Source organism: Trichechus manatus, unplaced genomic scaffold (assembly GCF_000243295.1).
Source record: "Trichechus manatus latirostris isolate Lorelei unplaced genomic scaffold, TriManLat1.0 scaffold00023, whole genome shotgun sequence".
Lineage (NCBI taxonomy): Eukaryota > Metazoa > Chordata > Mammalia > Sirenia > Trichechidae > Trichechus > Trichechus manatus.
The window spans coordinates 20,776,801-20,791,516 of NW_004443959.1; the positions used below are offsets into that span (position 1 = coordinate 20,776,801).

The 14,716-nt window shown below is 37.6% G+C and overlaps 1 protein-coding gene across 1 annotated transcript in view; it reads left to right on the plus strand.

Annotated features, from left to right (window-relative positions):
- SH3YL1 (SH3 and SYLF domain containing 1) overlaps nucleotides 1-14,716 on the plus strand; it is a 48,119-nt gene that overhangs the window by 19,384 nt on the left and 14,019 nt on the right. The window contains exons 5-9 of the mRNA XM_023728307.1: nucleotides 3,465-3,529; nucleotides 10,784-10,896; nucleotides 11,991-12,119; nucleotides 13,556-13,724; nucleotides 14,374-14,456. Of these exons, the coding sequence (XP_023584075.1) occupies nucleotides 3,465-3,529; nucleotides 10,784-10,896; nucleotides 11,991-12,119; nucleotides 13,556-13,724; nucleotides 14,374-14,456 (559 nt within the window). The remainder of the gene's footprint in view (nucleotides 1-3,464; nucleotides 3,530-10,783; nucleotides 10,897-11,990; nucleotides 12,120-13,555; nucleotides 13,725-14,373; nucleotides 14,457-14,716) is intronic.

A 14,716-nucleotide genomic window follows, 5' to 3' on the forward strand; every position in this document is an offset into this window, starting at 1 on the left:
CAGAACAAATAGTTTCTCATTAAACAGTTAGTACACATATTGCCCTACGACAATGGTTAACCCCATGACATGTCAACACTGTCCCTTCTCAACCTTGGATTCCCTGTCACCAGCTTTCCTGTCCCTTCCTGCCTTCTAGTCCTTGTCCCTGGACTGCTGTGCCTCATTAGTCCCGTTTTGTTTTATAAGGCTGTCTAACCCCCAGCTGAATGATGAACTTCAGGAGTTAATTCACCACTGAGCTGAAAGGGTGTCCAGTGCCATACTCTCAGGGTTTCTCCAGTCTGTCAGGCCAGTAAATCTGGTCTTTTTTTGTGAGTTAGAATTTTGTTCTACATCCTTTTCCAGGTCTGTCCAGGACCCTCTATTGTGATCCTGGTCACAGTAGTCCATGGTGGTAGCCGAGAATCATTAAGCTGTACTGGACTCAGTCTGGTGGAGGCCAAGGTAGCTGTGGCCCATTAGTCCTTTGGCCTCATCATTTCCTTGTATCTTGTTCTCTTCATTCTCCCTTGCTCCCAAAGAGGTGAGACCAGTGGAGTATCTTAGATGGCTGCTCACAGGCTTTTAAGACCCCAGACGCTACTCACCAAGGTAGAATGTAGAACATTGTCTTTATAAACCATGTTATGCCAACTGAGCTCGATGTTCCCCGACACCATGGTCCCCACAGCCCTCTGCCCAGCAATTCAGTCCCTCAGGGAGTTTGGATGTGTCTGTGGAGCTTCCGTGACCTTTCCTTGTACAAGTTGTGCTGGCTTCCCCGGTATTGTGTACTGTCTTACGCTTCACCCCAGTCTGTGCATTTCTGTTGCTGAATATGAATTCATATTTCTGAGCTTCATGGTATAGCTATTTTGTTTTATGGAAGTTAATGTGAAAATAAGAGGTCGTCTGTAAGCTTTATTACCGTTATCTATGGTAGCTCCATAAACACTAACATTTTCAAAAATTTCCCCCAAGGCAGAGTTATATTAGTATCAATGTAATTTGATTTTACTTTCTGGGATGAAATCAATCGTTTGATTTTCAGATGTGAAATCTAAATATTTGGCGTGAATCCCAAAAACCAAAATGTATAATATTATTTAAAATGTATGCAGATGTGCCGTAACCAACTAAAATGCTTTTTATACCAACTTAACATTTGCTGTTCAGTCATATGATTGAACACATTAGTCTATTAATAGCTATTTTTTAGTGCAGATAATTTAATTTTTAGTTTGAGAGAGAGCATGGAACACTAACTGCAAATAGATGCATTTAGGTGTTTTGTAGAGCATAGGGCCCTTAAATACCGGCCAGTTGGATTTACTATGTTTCCGCCAAGGTATCCCCACAGAAAACAAGAGTCTCTCTCTTAAGTAGTGGCTCCACAGCTCAGGGCAAGGCTGTGAAAATGAAAACAACAAAATTCTCTTCTTGTCAACATTACCCAAATTTTCATGGGCAGAGTTCTCAGTAGTAAACCCAAACAAAATACAGGCACATTCAAAGGAGGCCCCCTATCAGATGGGACTGAGAGTCTGTAAGAAAACCATGAAGCGTATGTTCCCAAGGCCTTCAGGACCCCTCTGGCTGCCCTCCATTGACAGGGTGATTGTAGTTGAAAAGGTTGAAGAACTTTCAAGCTCTGGAGTTTCTCTCAGAATCCCAGGCGGACCTTTCAATTGGTTTCGAAAGCCTAAATTTCTCTCTCCAGTCTTCCTAAGTAGCCAGCTGTTTTCTCTGTAAAGTGTAATTTAAAAGCTGTCCAAATAAGGCCAAGCAAGATGACCGGGATTGTAGCCAGATGTGCTTATGTCCTGAGATGCTAGGTTATAGGGGCAGCCTTTAAACAGGGACAAATTTCCTAACATAAAAAAATGGAAAACAGCCCTGGGATCAGCGGACACTTATTTCTGTATTTAAGACTCCTGTATGCCTGAATGAATTAGTTATGGATATATTCAAGCAATAACCTGTTATCTAGAATATATGGCGTCTTAGTTATCTGTTGCTGCTATAACAGAAATACCACAAGTGGATGGCTTTAACAAACAGAAATTTATTTTCTCACAGTTTAAGAGGCTAGAAGTCCAAATTCAGGGTGTCGGTCCTAGGGGAAGGCTTTCTCTCTCTGTTGGTTCTGAAGGAAGGTCCTTGTCTCTTCTGAGCTTCTGCTCCTGGGCGATCTTCATGTGGCCTGGCATCTCTCTTCCCCCATCTCTGCTCTGCTTGTTTAATCTCTTTTATATCTCAAAAAAGATTGACTCAGAATAAACCCTGCACTAATCCTGCCTCATTAACATAACAAAGACAGCCCATTCCCCAATGGGATTATAACCACAGACAGAGAGGTTAGGATTGACAACACATGTTTATGGGGGACATAATTCAATCCATAACACATGATAGCAAGGAAAGTTGGGCTTAAAAGTCTTGGAGTGGCGTAAATAGTTGAGCATTCGACTCCCAACGGAAATGTTGGGCGTTCTAACCCACCCAAAGGCTCCTCAGGGGAAAGGCCTGGAGATCTGCTTCTGAGAGGTCACAGCTTTGAGAACCCTATGGTGTAGTTCCACTCTGCAACACATGGGGTCGCTATGAGTCAGAATTGCCTCCACGGTATCTGGTTTGCTTTTTTTTTAATGCCTGAATGAATTAGTTATGAACGTATTCAAGCAATATCCTATTATCTGGAACACAGGGTAACAAGGAAAATTAGGTTTCAAAAACTAATATACCTCTTCAGAAAATATATTATCTCACTCTCCTCTAACCAAATTTAAAAAAAGAAAAAATCCTGGGCTTGTTTAATATAACTTTTTCTATATCAGAGAAAGCAAGCATACAATAGTTCTGAAATAATTCTGAAATGTGCTGTATCATGACAAATGAAATTAGTATCCTTTCACAGGTTCTGAACGTAAAAATATATATATATTATTTATAGCCTATTTCTTATTCTGCTAGGCACAAAGGTTGCCAAGACAGTTTTGCCCTGGGGAAGTTACAATAAAAACAATCTGTTATTATATTACCCTTAGAAGTAATTATAATAAAAATATTCCCTTAAATTCCTTTTACTCACGTATCTATGATAAAATGCTAACTGAAGACTAGAGTTACAGCTAAGTTATTTTGTAAAACATAAAAATGTTGACAGTTGGAACTACCAAACCCTACGTATAGTTAGCTGTGAGAAGGCAATTGTTTGGTATTCTGCACATTGGTAGAGAAAGATCAGAGAGTAAGGGTTTGTGAGTCTATGAACTCATAATGAATGTCTATAACCTTTCAAATATCTTTAATTTTTTACAATTGTATATGCTTATCAAAGAGCATTTAAAAACAGAGAGAAAAAAAATACCTAACCCTCATTATTTAAAAAAGAAATACTATTCACATTTTACCATTTCTCCTTTCCATATTTATGTGACACGGGTTTTAACGTTAAAATAGTATTTGTCTGTTTTTATCAGAATGGTCTGCACCTTCAGCCATTGGGATAGCTGGTCTTGGTGGAGGATTTGAAATAGGAATTGAGGTAAGTGGTTTATGCTTATGAATACAATCGTAATTTCTCTGTAAGTACCTGAAACTCAGTGCATGAAATATGAGAGATTTCTTATTTTATCACTGACATCTGTGAAGATTTCTCCATTCTGTTTTCTTGATGCATCTAAATTATCTAATGGTTCCCATTTTTCTTTCTTTTTCTTTCATTGAGGGTAAGATTTCTTTCATTCACTGTTTTATCTGTTTCCATCTTGAGCACATCTATCTAACAGATATCTCTCAATGACTGGGAAATTAAAATTACAAATTTATGACTTAAACTGATTGGAAGGTTGATTATCTCCTTCAGCAGGTCGTTTAACAAGCCAGAGCTCAGATAGTAGAGTTTAACTAGTTTAACACAATGCATCATAATTTGTGGTAAAAATCAGCCTTGTAACATCTGATATTCAGACTACTTCAAATTCTTTAGGTAAAGATTAACTCCATACTATTTCCTTCAGTAACTTTGTTCCTGATTATTGTGCCTTAAATGAACTAGAAATTATACACCAGGATATACTTGTTTACAAAGATCTGTTACACAGGGATCATCTCATGCATGATATTAATCTTTCATCTGTTGCTGTATTGCTAAGTGATTGGCAAATCAAATCTCCTAATAATCTCAAATCATTTTCTTCTCAAATTTCAGTCAATTTCTTCCTACGCTTTCCTTTTATGAATTTGCCCTGTTGCCATAGTTTTAAATTCCCTCAGCCTTACTAGGAGGAAGTATTTCTGCTAACTCTTCTTTCATCTTTATTTGACCTTCTTTACTCACTGCTACATAAGTCTCTAGTATAAAAAGTAAAAGGTATTTTAGTTTTGCCTGTCATGACTGCATTTTTGTTTTATATTCAACCAAATCAAAGCCTTCAAAAATATCGCCCCCTTGTGGAAAGCATATTTTCAGATGTGACAATCAGCTTCCATAAAGATTAGTCTTGGAAATCCTATGGGGCAGTCCTATACCATCCTGTAGAGTCACTATGAGTCAGAATTGACTCAGTGGTAACAGGGTTTTTTTTTTATAATCTCCAAGGAGCCTTGGTGGCGCAGTGGTTAAGCACTCAGCTACAAACCGAAAGATCAGTGGTTCAAACCCACCAGTCCCTCCACGGAAGAAAGATGTAGCAGTCTGCTTCCATAAAGATCACAGCCTTGGAAACCCTATAGGGCAGTTCTACTCTGTCCTATATGGTCACTATGAGTCAGAATCGACGACGGCAATGGGTTTAATGTTTCATTTTATTGTAGTCTCCCTTTCCCTCCCTTCTCTACACCTACCTTCTTGTAGATTGTGGCCCCCCTAAAAACCAAACCCACCCATTTTAGTGACTTGGCTGGACTATTTCAGTGAATTCTATTCCTCTTCTCATCCTCCTGCCCCTAATGTACAGCCTCAGATGTCAGTCTTCAGAGCAGCACATCATCACCCCGAATGACAGTAGTTTTATCAGGGTTATCTTTGTCTCCTTCCCTGACCTCCCTCTTGAACCGTTTGAATCTGTTGGTATACACTCCGTTGTTAGCCTTCACTAATTGTCTGCTCTGTGTTTTGATAATGCCCTTGGAAGCCAATTGCTTCACAGTCCAATCAAATTAAATTATGCCCCTTTGTAGGGGTACTCCCTGAAGGTCATCTCTGAGGCTTCTTCCAGTCTCAGGAGGTCCCTTCTTTTTTTTGTTTATTGTTGTAGTTCAAGTGAAAGTTTACATTTCAAGTTAGTCTTTTATATAAAAATGTATACGTACATTGTTATATGACCCTAATTGCTCTCCCTATACTAAGACAGCACACTCTTCCTTTCCACCCTGGATTTCCCGTATCCATTCAACCAGCTCCTGACCCTCTCTGCCTTCTCATCTCACCTCCAGACAGAAGCTGCCCATTTAGTCTCATGTATCTTCTTGAGCTAAGAAGCACACTCTTCACGAGTATCATTTTATGTCCCACAGTCCAGTCCAAAGGAGGCCTCTTCTTAACTGTCTCTTTCCCTAGTTCTCTCTGTTAACCTTCTAGCTGGTCTGTGGTTTAGCTCCTTGCTCTCATGGAGCTACCAGCTTCCTCATAATTGTGTACCACCAAAATTGTCATTGTTTTTGCCAGTATGTTATGCTTGAACTTACCTGCTTTGTTCCAGATCAAGTCAGTTCCCTTGGGGACAGCTTTGGAGCTCTCTGTTCTTAGAGCCTGCCTCTTGCCCTGGGCACAGGCTCTGCACCTCTGCTCTGGAGCTCCAGGCTGGGACAGTGGCTCAGTTCTCTTGAATCTTTGGTCATTTTCACATGCCTCTCCCAGGGTGGAACTTTTGCTCACAAATGAGCTGGGGCAAAGGTGATTAGGGTCTCAATATTCTTGGATTGTTGGGCCTGGTACAGAGTTTCCACCCTATGAGTGGGGGCTCAGTGGAGGAAGGACTCCCCAGACCCCTCAGCTGCTCATGCTTGTAATACAGCCTCTGCAACATAGTGCTGTCGGGAAGGGGTGAAAAATGCTGGCAGCCTACCACTCCCGGGGAGATAATGTCGTCCCTGGCTGGGAGCTGTGGGAAGAGGAAACCCTGTGTCCTTGGTAAGCCCCCCTCTCTCTCAGAGAGGAATGTCCATTAGGCTTACCTGGGAGAGAGAAGAGGGGGCTGACCGTGACTGAAACGCCACAGACTCTGGGAGATTTAGTAGATTTTACCCAAGAGATGTTTCTTCATTTGCTCTTTACCTGTAGGACAATTTCCAGATATGTTAAATGGTTTTTAAAACTTTTAAAAATAATTTTCTTCAGTTATGATTATTTCATGGGGGACAGAATCCACAGAGCTCCTGATACCACCATTGTGAAAGTCCTTCTTTCACTAAGTTTGCTTTAAAATACTTTTTAACAGTTCTAGGACCCTTTTTAACCCTTAGATGGCATTTTTGATTTGCAGCCACATGATATAGTGGGCAGAAACACAATTTTAAATTTTAAGGTTTAGCGCTTTTTTTTTTTTTTCAAATTAGTCATAGAACATTGAGCAAACTATTTAACCTTCTCGAATCAAGTCTGTAAAATAAGAAACTTGGACAAGATGATTTCTAAGTACTCCCTTGTTCTGATATTCATCACTGGCAACAAAGGGTGCCTGTTCTGGACTGAAGTTTATGATGTATTGTCTTGTGCTTGGAGCAGTCTTTTTGCTTTCCTTCAAGCATTTCTCTTCGATGTTTTTTCTAGGGTCCTCATCTGAACTACAGAACACAGAAAATTATTTGAGTGCTATTCTCAGTTATTGTCACTATTATTCTAGATGTTTAGGGGAAAAGTTAATTCATTCCTTGCAATGAGTGCTTTAGAGCATTAGGACTTAATTCTCTCAGGGACTCCTGGTAGAGAAAGGCTGCAATTTAAGTTTGTGTCTTTAATGTCCTGTACTTTATGTCAGTTCATTGTATAAAGGATGCTGCTTAACAGCAGCTGGAATCTCAGGATGCTACTGGGTAGCTTATTGCATTGTGTGGTGGTTTCACTTAAGAGTAACTGTCAGATTTCAAGAAGCTTCAGACTCATCGTTCTGGGGTCTAAGTGCAAATGATCCACACGAAGCCTTAGGTCAACATGGGAATGTTTTATGTTTATTAATCTTAATCTTTAGACTCACAGATTCTATAGGGTAGGTATCATATCTATAACTGCCTAGTCCCTGGATCATCATAGTACTAAATAATTATCTAGATCAGTGAATGAATTTATGCATCCAGATAAGGATAGCCTTGGGAGAGGGAGTAAGCTATCATGGAAGGAAGAGAGATATTGGAAAGAAAGAGAGTTCTGATTGTCAGAAGAGATTTGGAAGTCACTGGTTTAAGAAAAGATGATGCTAAAAGCAGCCTTGATTTAAACACTGTTAAAAGTTTCTTTTCGAGGCAACAACTGTAGCAGAGTCGTGATGCCTGGCTTGTCTTTGGATTTATCCTTCATTGTTTGCTGTATACCAGAAGCTAGAGTCAACCCTGAGGCCATCAAGTCTAATCAACCTTGCTTTCATCCAAAATTATCATTTGAGAAAAATGATGCAGCTTTTTCCAGAGAGAATTTAGATGAGCTCTTTTACTTTAATGAAGAGAAAATTATCTAGGCTTAAGATGAGGAGAAATTATTGTTAGAGATCAGAGTCTAAAGTTTAAGTCCTGTAAGATCTAAGATTGACGTCTAAGAGGAGAATCTGTTGGCATGTGGAATATGAGGTGTGTGTTTACGCACAGACACAAGATGGACTACCCCTCGTTCCCCAATTTGATTTGCATGTTGAGACTAGTGATGTCTCTCACGCGTACACACACACACACACATACACGTACACATATACCAGCGGGGTATGAAAATGTTTATTACCCACAAAATGAGGCTTCCTAGGGAGATCAAGGTAGATTCCCAAGCACATCCAAGGATGGCTTGAGAGAAGAGGAAGAGAGACTGGCTCAGGTTTTATGGTGGTTGGAAGTTGTTTTTGGGGTGAGAGTACGCACCGATGTCAAAGGAGGGAGCACCCAGGCTTTCTTCAAAGGTTACCTATGTGTGGGGCAGAAGAAGAAGGCAGAGCTGTGGCATTTAGAAGTTATCAAAAGTCAAACATAAAACATGGAGTCAGACTCTTCATTGCAGGATACAATTAGGTGACAGCGCAAAGGACTCTGTTGCTTGGGATTATTAAAATTGGTAGAACACCTGTTATACTGGGAGGTAGGGAATGGCACCATATCAACAGATAGAGCTTCAGGAGATGAAGTTACAGGAAAGAGAAAGTCAGTGATTCTTAAGTATGTTTATTCCCCAGCTTTTCCTGCATGAAAACATTTTCTTTTTCTTCTTCTTTTTTTTTAACTCTTATCTTTAAGAATGGAATTTAATTAAAAGATTTGGATCTAGTCAAGTCCTAATGCAAACTTTTTAAGAAGCCTTTATCAAATTCTCAAATGGTTGTCTCAGACTGTTCAAATGTATTGCTCTATTGCTCCAGTTTTCTTGCAGAAAATGTTTTGTTTTTCATTCAAAGCTGTGGAAAAACAAAAAACAAAAAACCCTAGTGCTGTGGCTATCGTACTGCTCTTCAAACCTCCGTGTAGCTTTTGACCTGGTTCTTGATCTGATTAGTGGTATCACCAAAGAACACAGGATTATCTTACTCTTATTTCAGAAGAACTGAATAGAGATCAGGCAGAAAATTAAAAGATTGATTTTTTTTTTCTTTAATTGCTTCTTCAAGCTTTGCCTTACTTAACTGTACTAAGATGTACTGAACAAGAGGAGAACATAATAACTAGAATAGCTTCAAGGTCATGGCTAGAAATTTATAGGTACTGAGTGTGTATGTACCAAGCATCATGCAAGGCAATTTTCCGTATGTTACATAAAAAATGCATATGGGATACATGTTATAAATCATTGGAAAAATTGACTGCATTAAAGAATGATAAACAATTCTGTGTGCCATTAAACACCATGATCTTCATAAATAGAAATAAAAGTAGACAGGAGTCAAGGTGAAGTATTTTGCATGGGCAACTAACTGGTTTATTTATTTTGTCCTGTGGATCTTGCGTGCCTCCCCCTCCCACCATCACCATCATAAAATGATTCAAATTGAACCCTTATTAAAAATCTACTTGTATCAAGAACTCTGTTAGATCCCTCCAAGTGTAATCTCATTTGGTAATAATAGAATCCTTCCATGGGTCAGATGAAAGAGAAAAATTTAAAGAACTATATAAATTAACCCAAAACCCATTGCCACTGAGTCAATTCTGACTCATAGCGACCCTATAGGACAGTATAGTGCCCCATAGTGTTTCCAAGAAGTGGCAGGTGGATTCAAACTGTTGACCTTTTGGCTAGCAGCTGTAGCTCTTAACCACTGAGCCACCAGGGCACCATATAAATTAAAGTGCTATTTAAAACATTTTTAGATCTTTAGTATCAGTCTGCTTGGCCTTTGCATATTTTATTGAGATGTGGAAAATATGATGGTAGATACTATATTACTATGTAATCTTAACCATAGCAAAAACTTATTGGGGGCTTATTATATGCCAGACTTTGCAAATGATTTCAATTCATCCTAAAACAACCTTATAAATTGTGGTTGCTATTATTATACCTAATTTACAAAGGAGGAAACCGACACATAGACTGGTTCAGTTATTTCTCCAACACAAGCGAGTGGCAGAATTGGAATCCACACCCAGATAATATCAATTTTGAGCCCAAATTCTTAGCACCGTGTTCTTTTACCTTCTATTTTCTAGATACACTTGACACATATAGCTGATGCTCATAATAGTTCGACAGGGTAGATCCTGTTATGCAGATTTTTAAATATAAAAAGATGAGAGAGCCAAAGGCTAGATAAAATATCCACGGTCACACAGCTGTTGAGAAGTGGAGCTGGGATTGAAGCTGAGGCCTCTGGGACCTCAAGGCCCTTTGTCTCACCCATGCTGCCGTCCTAGTTTTGATGGATTAAGCTATTTTTTCAGTTCTAAGTTGGACTTTACCATTGAGGTAGTGAATTGGAGGAGCAAATGCTTTCTCCATGTTGACAGTCCTTGAGGATTCTGTTGAATCTCATTCTGGTTTTTGTTTTCTTGAGAAGTAGGTCTCAAGTAATGACAACTGATTTTCTTCTTGATATTTTGAACTTCTCAAAGCTGGAATAGTGTTACAGTGTGTAATTTACTAGTAGTAGGCACATGGCTTTGCCAATGACACATATGTGTGCAAAGTATCATTAGGATCCTCAGACCCTAACGATACTTGACCTTATGAGCTTATTCCTAGTCCTCTGTTCTCTGGACTCAGCTTTCTTGAATTGTTTAGTTTGAAGAGATCAAGGAGCATTTTTGATCCTTCTCGTTTATCTATGTTTTTAGTAATCATCAGTGACAGTTTTCCTACCTCTCTAAACCTCAGAATCACAAAACTATTGAGAAGATTAAAGGAGAAAACGCATGTAAAAATGACCATGTGGTACATAGTAAATGCTCAGAAGTTGTTTGTTATAACTACCTGCTGTAGTATTAATTACTTACATCCTCAGGTCAAAGTAAACATATGGCTCTTTTTTCATATTCTTTTTCTGTTTACATTGAAATTCTTGTGGCACTGGGTTATATATTATATATAGTATATTTGAATTTTAATAAACCTATGTTAAGTGATGTTTATATATAATTATCTTTAAATAAATGTGTTTTTACATTTTAGGTGTCAGATTTGGTAATAATTTTGAATTATGACAGAGCAGTAGAAGCTTTTGCAAAAGGTGGTAACTTAACACTTGGAGGGAATTTCACTGTGGCAGTTGGGCCCTTGGGAAGGTGAGTATCATAAGACACTTTTTGAACATCTGTTGGTGTTAAGAAAACCCTGGTAGTGTAGTGGTGAAGAGCTATGACTGCTAACCAAAAAGTTGGCAGTTGGAATCCACCAGGGACTCCTTGGAAACCCTATGGGGCAGTTCTACTCTGTCATATAGGGTCGCTATGAGTCAGAATCGACTCGACGGCAATGGGTTTTGGGATTGGTGTTCAAAATAGTATAATAAACGTTTAAGCACTATATATTTTCTTCCCTGAGGAAACTTGAATTAAATGAAATGAAACAAATATATGGTTTATATTCTTGCCTACTCCCAGATATTTGAGGTCATTTACAAATAAGAAACAAAAAGCATACAAAAAGTATAATAGAATTAGCAAATTTGAAACTAGGACATACAAAAAGAAACAAAATATTTCAGAAACACAGGCCACTGTACCTGCTGGAATTTAACATACAATCTGCTTTCAAGCATTGAGGGAGCCAAGGCAAGTCAATTTTTGTTAACTGATAAAATGCGGTGTTGATCAGGAAAGAAAAAGGTTTTTCTCCAACTAAATTATGAGAAACTAAAATGGAAGTGTTTGAGTGATGTTTACAGTGTTTAAAGTGTATTTTCCTTCTCTGTCAAAGAGGTACTATTCTTGGGTTTGTTGAGCAATGTAGAAATATCTTAAACCCAGACTGTTTATAGAAGTTATGCTGAAAAGTCATCTAAAAAAGTTTCTAGGTTGCATGAAAATACTCAATACGGTAAGAATCCAAACCCTTCAGTAATCTTAAAGTATATTTCTCTGTTTTAGAAAAGGAAGATCCAGTTGGAAAATATCAGCGTTGCATTTATTTTTTTCTGTAATACAATTCTTCTATAGTACAACCTTCTATAATAATTTTATATATCCCCACTCATGTCCTGCTTTTCCTCTAGAGCATATCCTGATTAGGCTAACATGAAGTGAAACATATAAAACATGAAACAAATAAAAATAATTGAACTAAGTACAGAACAAGATCATTATTTTGCTATTCAAATAGGTATTTTAGGTTTTAGAGCCTCTCATGGTTCTGTGATACGGTATCTTCTGTTTTATAGGAATTTGGAAGGAAATGTAGCTTTAAGAAGCTCTGCTGCTGTCTTTACATACTGTAAATCAAGAGGACTCTTTGCTGGCATATCTTTAGAAGGCAGCTGTTTGATTGAAAGGAAAGAAACTAATCGAAAGTAAGTTCAAACCAAAATAATTTTAGTTAATTTAAAGAAAGTGTGATGGGAAAGTTGTACCTTACAGAGTTATCTAGTTTTAAGAGTTTACAGAGTACATTTGTATGTATTATTTCAATACAATAGTATGCAACTCTGTATATTTATTTAAAGATTCTATTGGGTACACTTTCAATATGAAAGTGATATGTACTTATTACAGAAAAATTAGAAAACTTGAAGAAAAGTAAGAGAAAATACATTCTATACCTTTAAGATTGTCACTGTTTACATTTTGGGTTATTACTTTCCAAACATTTTTCTAAGCATAGTTTGTCATTGTTTTGCCATATATGATTGTAATATATATTCAATTGTAAATCCTATTATTTTCACTTAGCATTATTATATAAGAAATACGTTATTGTTAGGTGCTGTCGAGTTGGTTCCAACTCATAGTGACCCTATAGAGCAGAGTAGAACTGCCCCATAGGGTTTCCAAGGAGTGGCCGAGCTCTTAACCACTGTGCCACCAGGGCTCCATAAGAAACTAAGTATACGTTAATGAATATAATATTCCGTTAGTTGGATGCATTGTAGTAAGTATATTTTTCAAACTTTTGTGGAGGGCAACTAGTTATAACTTGTGGATCAATCAAAATGTTCCTCACTGTGAAAGGTTTCCTGTTACTGCACTCTGTCAAATAGAGACCAATCTTGATTAAAAAATAAGATTTCAAATAACCAGAGAGGCAAAGAGGAGCTTCCACTTTAAATTGACATCTGGCTATTTTTTGCCAAAGCAGCTCTTCCAAATTGCCATTAAAATATCCATGAAGATCCTGAAAAAGATAAAATACAATACTGACTGAACTGCTTCCAGAGCCTGGAAGATATTCCACTAATTTCCGGACTGGTAGAACTGACACAGCTAAGAGCTGACACGTGCTTCAGCGTTCATAGCAGAGCGGGCCACCTCTATGAGAACTCACAGCCTTACCATGCCAGGGCACTCAAGAATTGAATAGCACATCCGAGAATACTAAATGTTTGGAAGAATAGGGAAAATAAAAGTTTGCTGAATTCTTCATTTCATAAAATCGAGAGATGTATTTCTACTTCTGCTTTTATTAATTTGAAAAATGTAAGTTAGAGAATAGATATGAAATGGTATAATTTTTGTATAAACTTAAAAAACAAAAAATCTATAAAAATGTATATTTATACGTATATGTGGATGTGCCTTTTATATTAATAGAGAAAGGGCATATATCAGACTGTTTATGGTGGTTGCCTCTAGTGGTGAGCTTGAAAGGGTGGATATAGGGTCATACATGGGCTATGAGCTATAGTTAGCATTTGAAGAGTGGTATAGATTATATATTTGTATGTACATATCTATCTTATATTCAATGCTAGAAAAGATCTTATGTCCTCAATTTGATATTTCTTAATAGATTTTATTGTCAAGATATTCGAGCTTATGACATTTTATTTGGAGATTTGCCACGACCTGCTCAAGCAGAAGATCTGTACGAAATTCTTGATTCCTTTACAGAAAAGTATGAAAATGAAGGACAGCAAATTAATGCAAGAAAAGCAGCAAAGGAACAGAGGAAGGCTTCTGTAATGTTTGCTTTTTATACTTATCTCAATTGTCACAGGAAGTTTCTTTATGCAGAATGTTCTGTCACTTGATACTGAGCTCCTGATAACCTACTAAACTTCCTTTGATATCGTTTATGTAGTTTTCCTGTGAAAATGTCATACAACCTCGACATTGCATCTGTAAAAATTTCAAGGAGAAATATAATTTGTTTTCCAGGACTGCGTTTCTCAAAGGATAGTATTTTGTAGTATTATATAATAGTATCAATAATAGCCACTAATACTGAGCACCCACCGTGTATCAGACTCTAAGTACCAAGAGTTTTGGGCACATTACTCGTCTAGTTCCTTCAAGTTGGCTTGATCACTGTTGTACAGAATGAAAACTGAAGTATAAAGAATTCAAATTTTTCCTTGTCTCTCCCAGTTAATTGCTAAACCAATCACCATATCACTGTACCTGATACTCCCCAAATCTAGCATAGATTGTCAGAAGTGTCTGGGAGCGGTCAGCTTCCAGTTATAAGAAGAGCGTAGCCCTTGCCCATGTCTGCATTTTGTCCTCCTCTAACTCAGTTAAATATGGGCCCAAAGAAAAAACCTTATATGCTCCTAAGTAAAGACGGGGTTTTAAAATTACATAAGTTTATTTTTTTGTTCCTCCCAGGCTAAAGAATTACCTCCAAAACCATTGTCAAGGCTACAGCCATCATCTGTACCAGTCCAGCTGAACTCTGGCTCTCAAAGCAAGTATTTTTATTGTAATTCAAATGCAATTATAATTAAATAACTATTAAATATTATTGTTGAGAAATCAAGCTACTCTGTTAAAGTTGTAGAGTCAAATAGAATAGCAAATGAATACTTAAGAGAGAAAAATAAATGCTTGGCTTCTTCTAAATGCATAAGAAAAATTCTCATTGCCTTATTTATCAAATGTATGTTCTCATTCGTAAGATACTTACTTCAATTTACAAAAAAGATTCATCTTTTAGGTTTTTGTTTTTGTT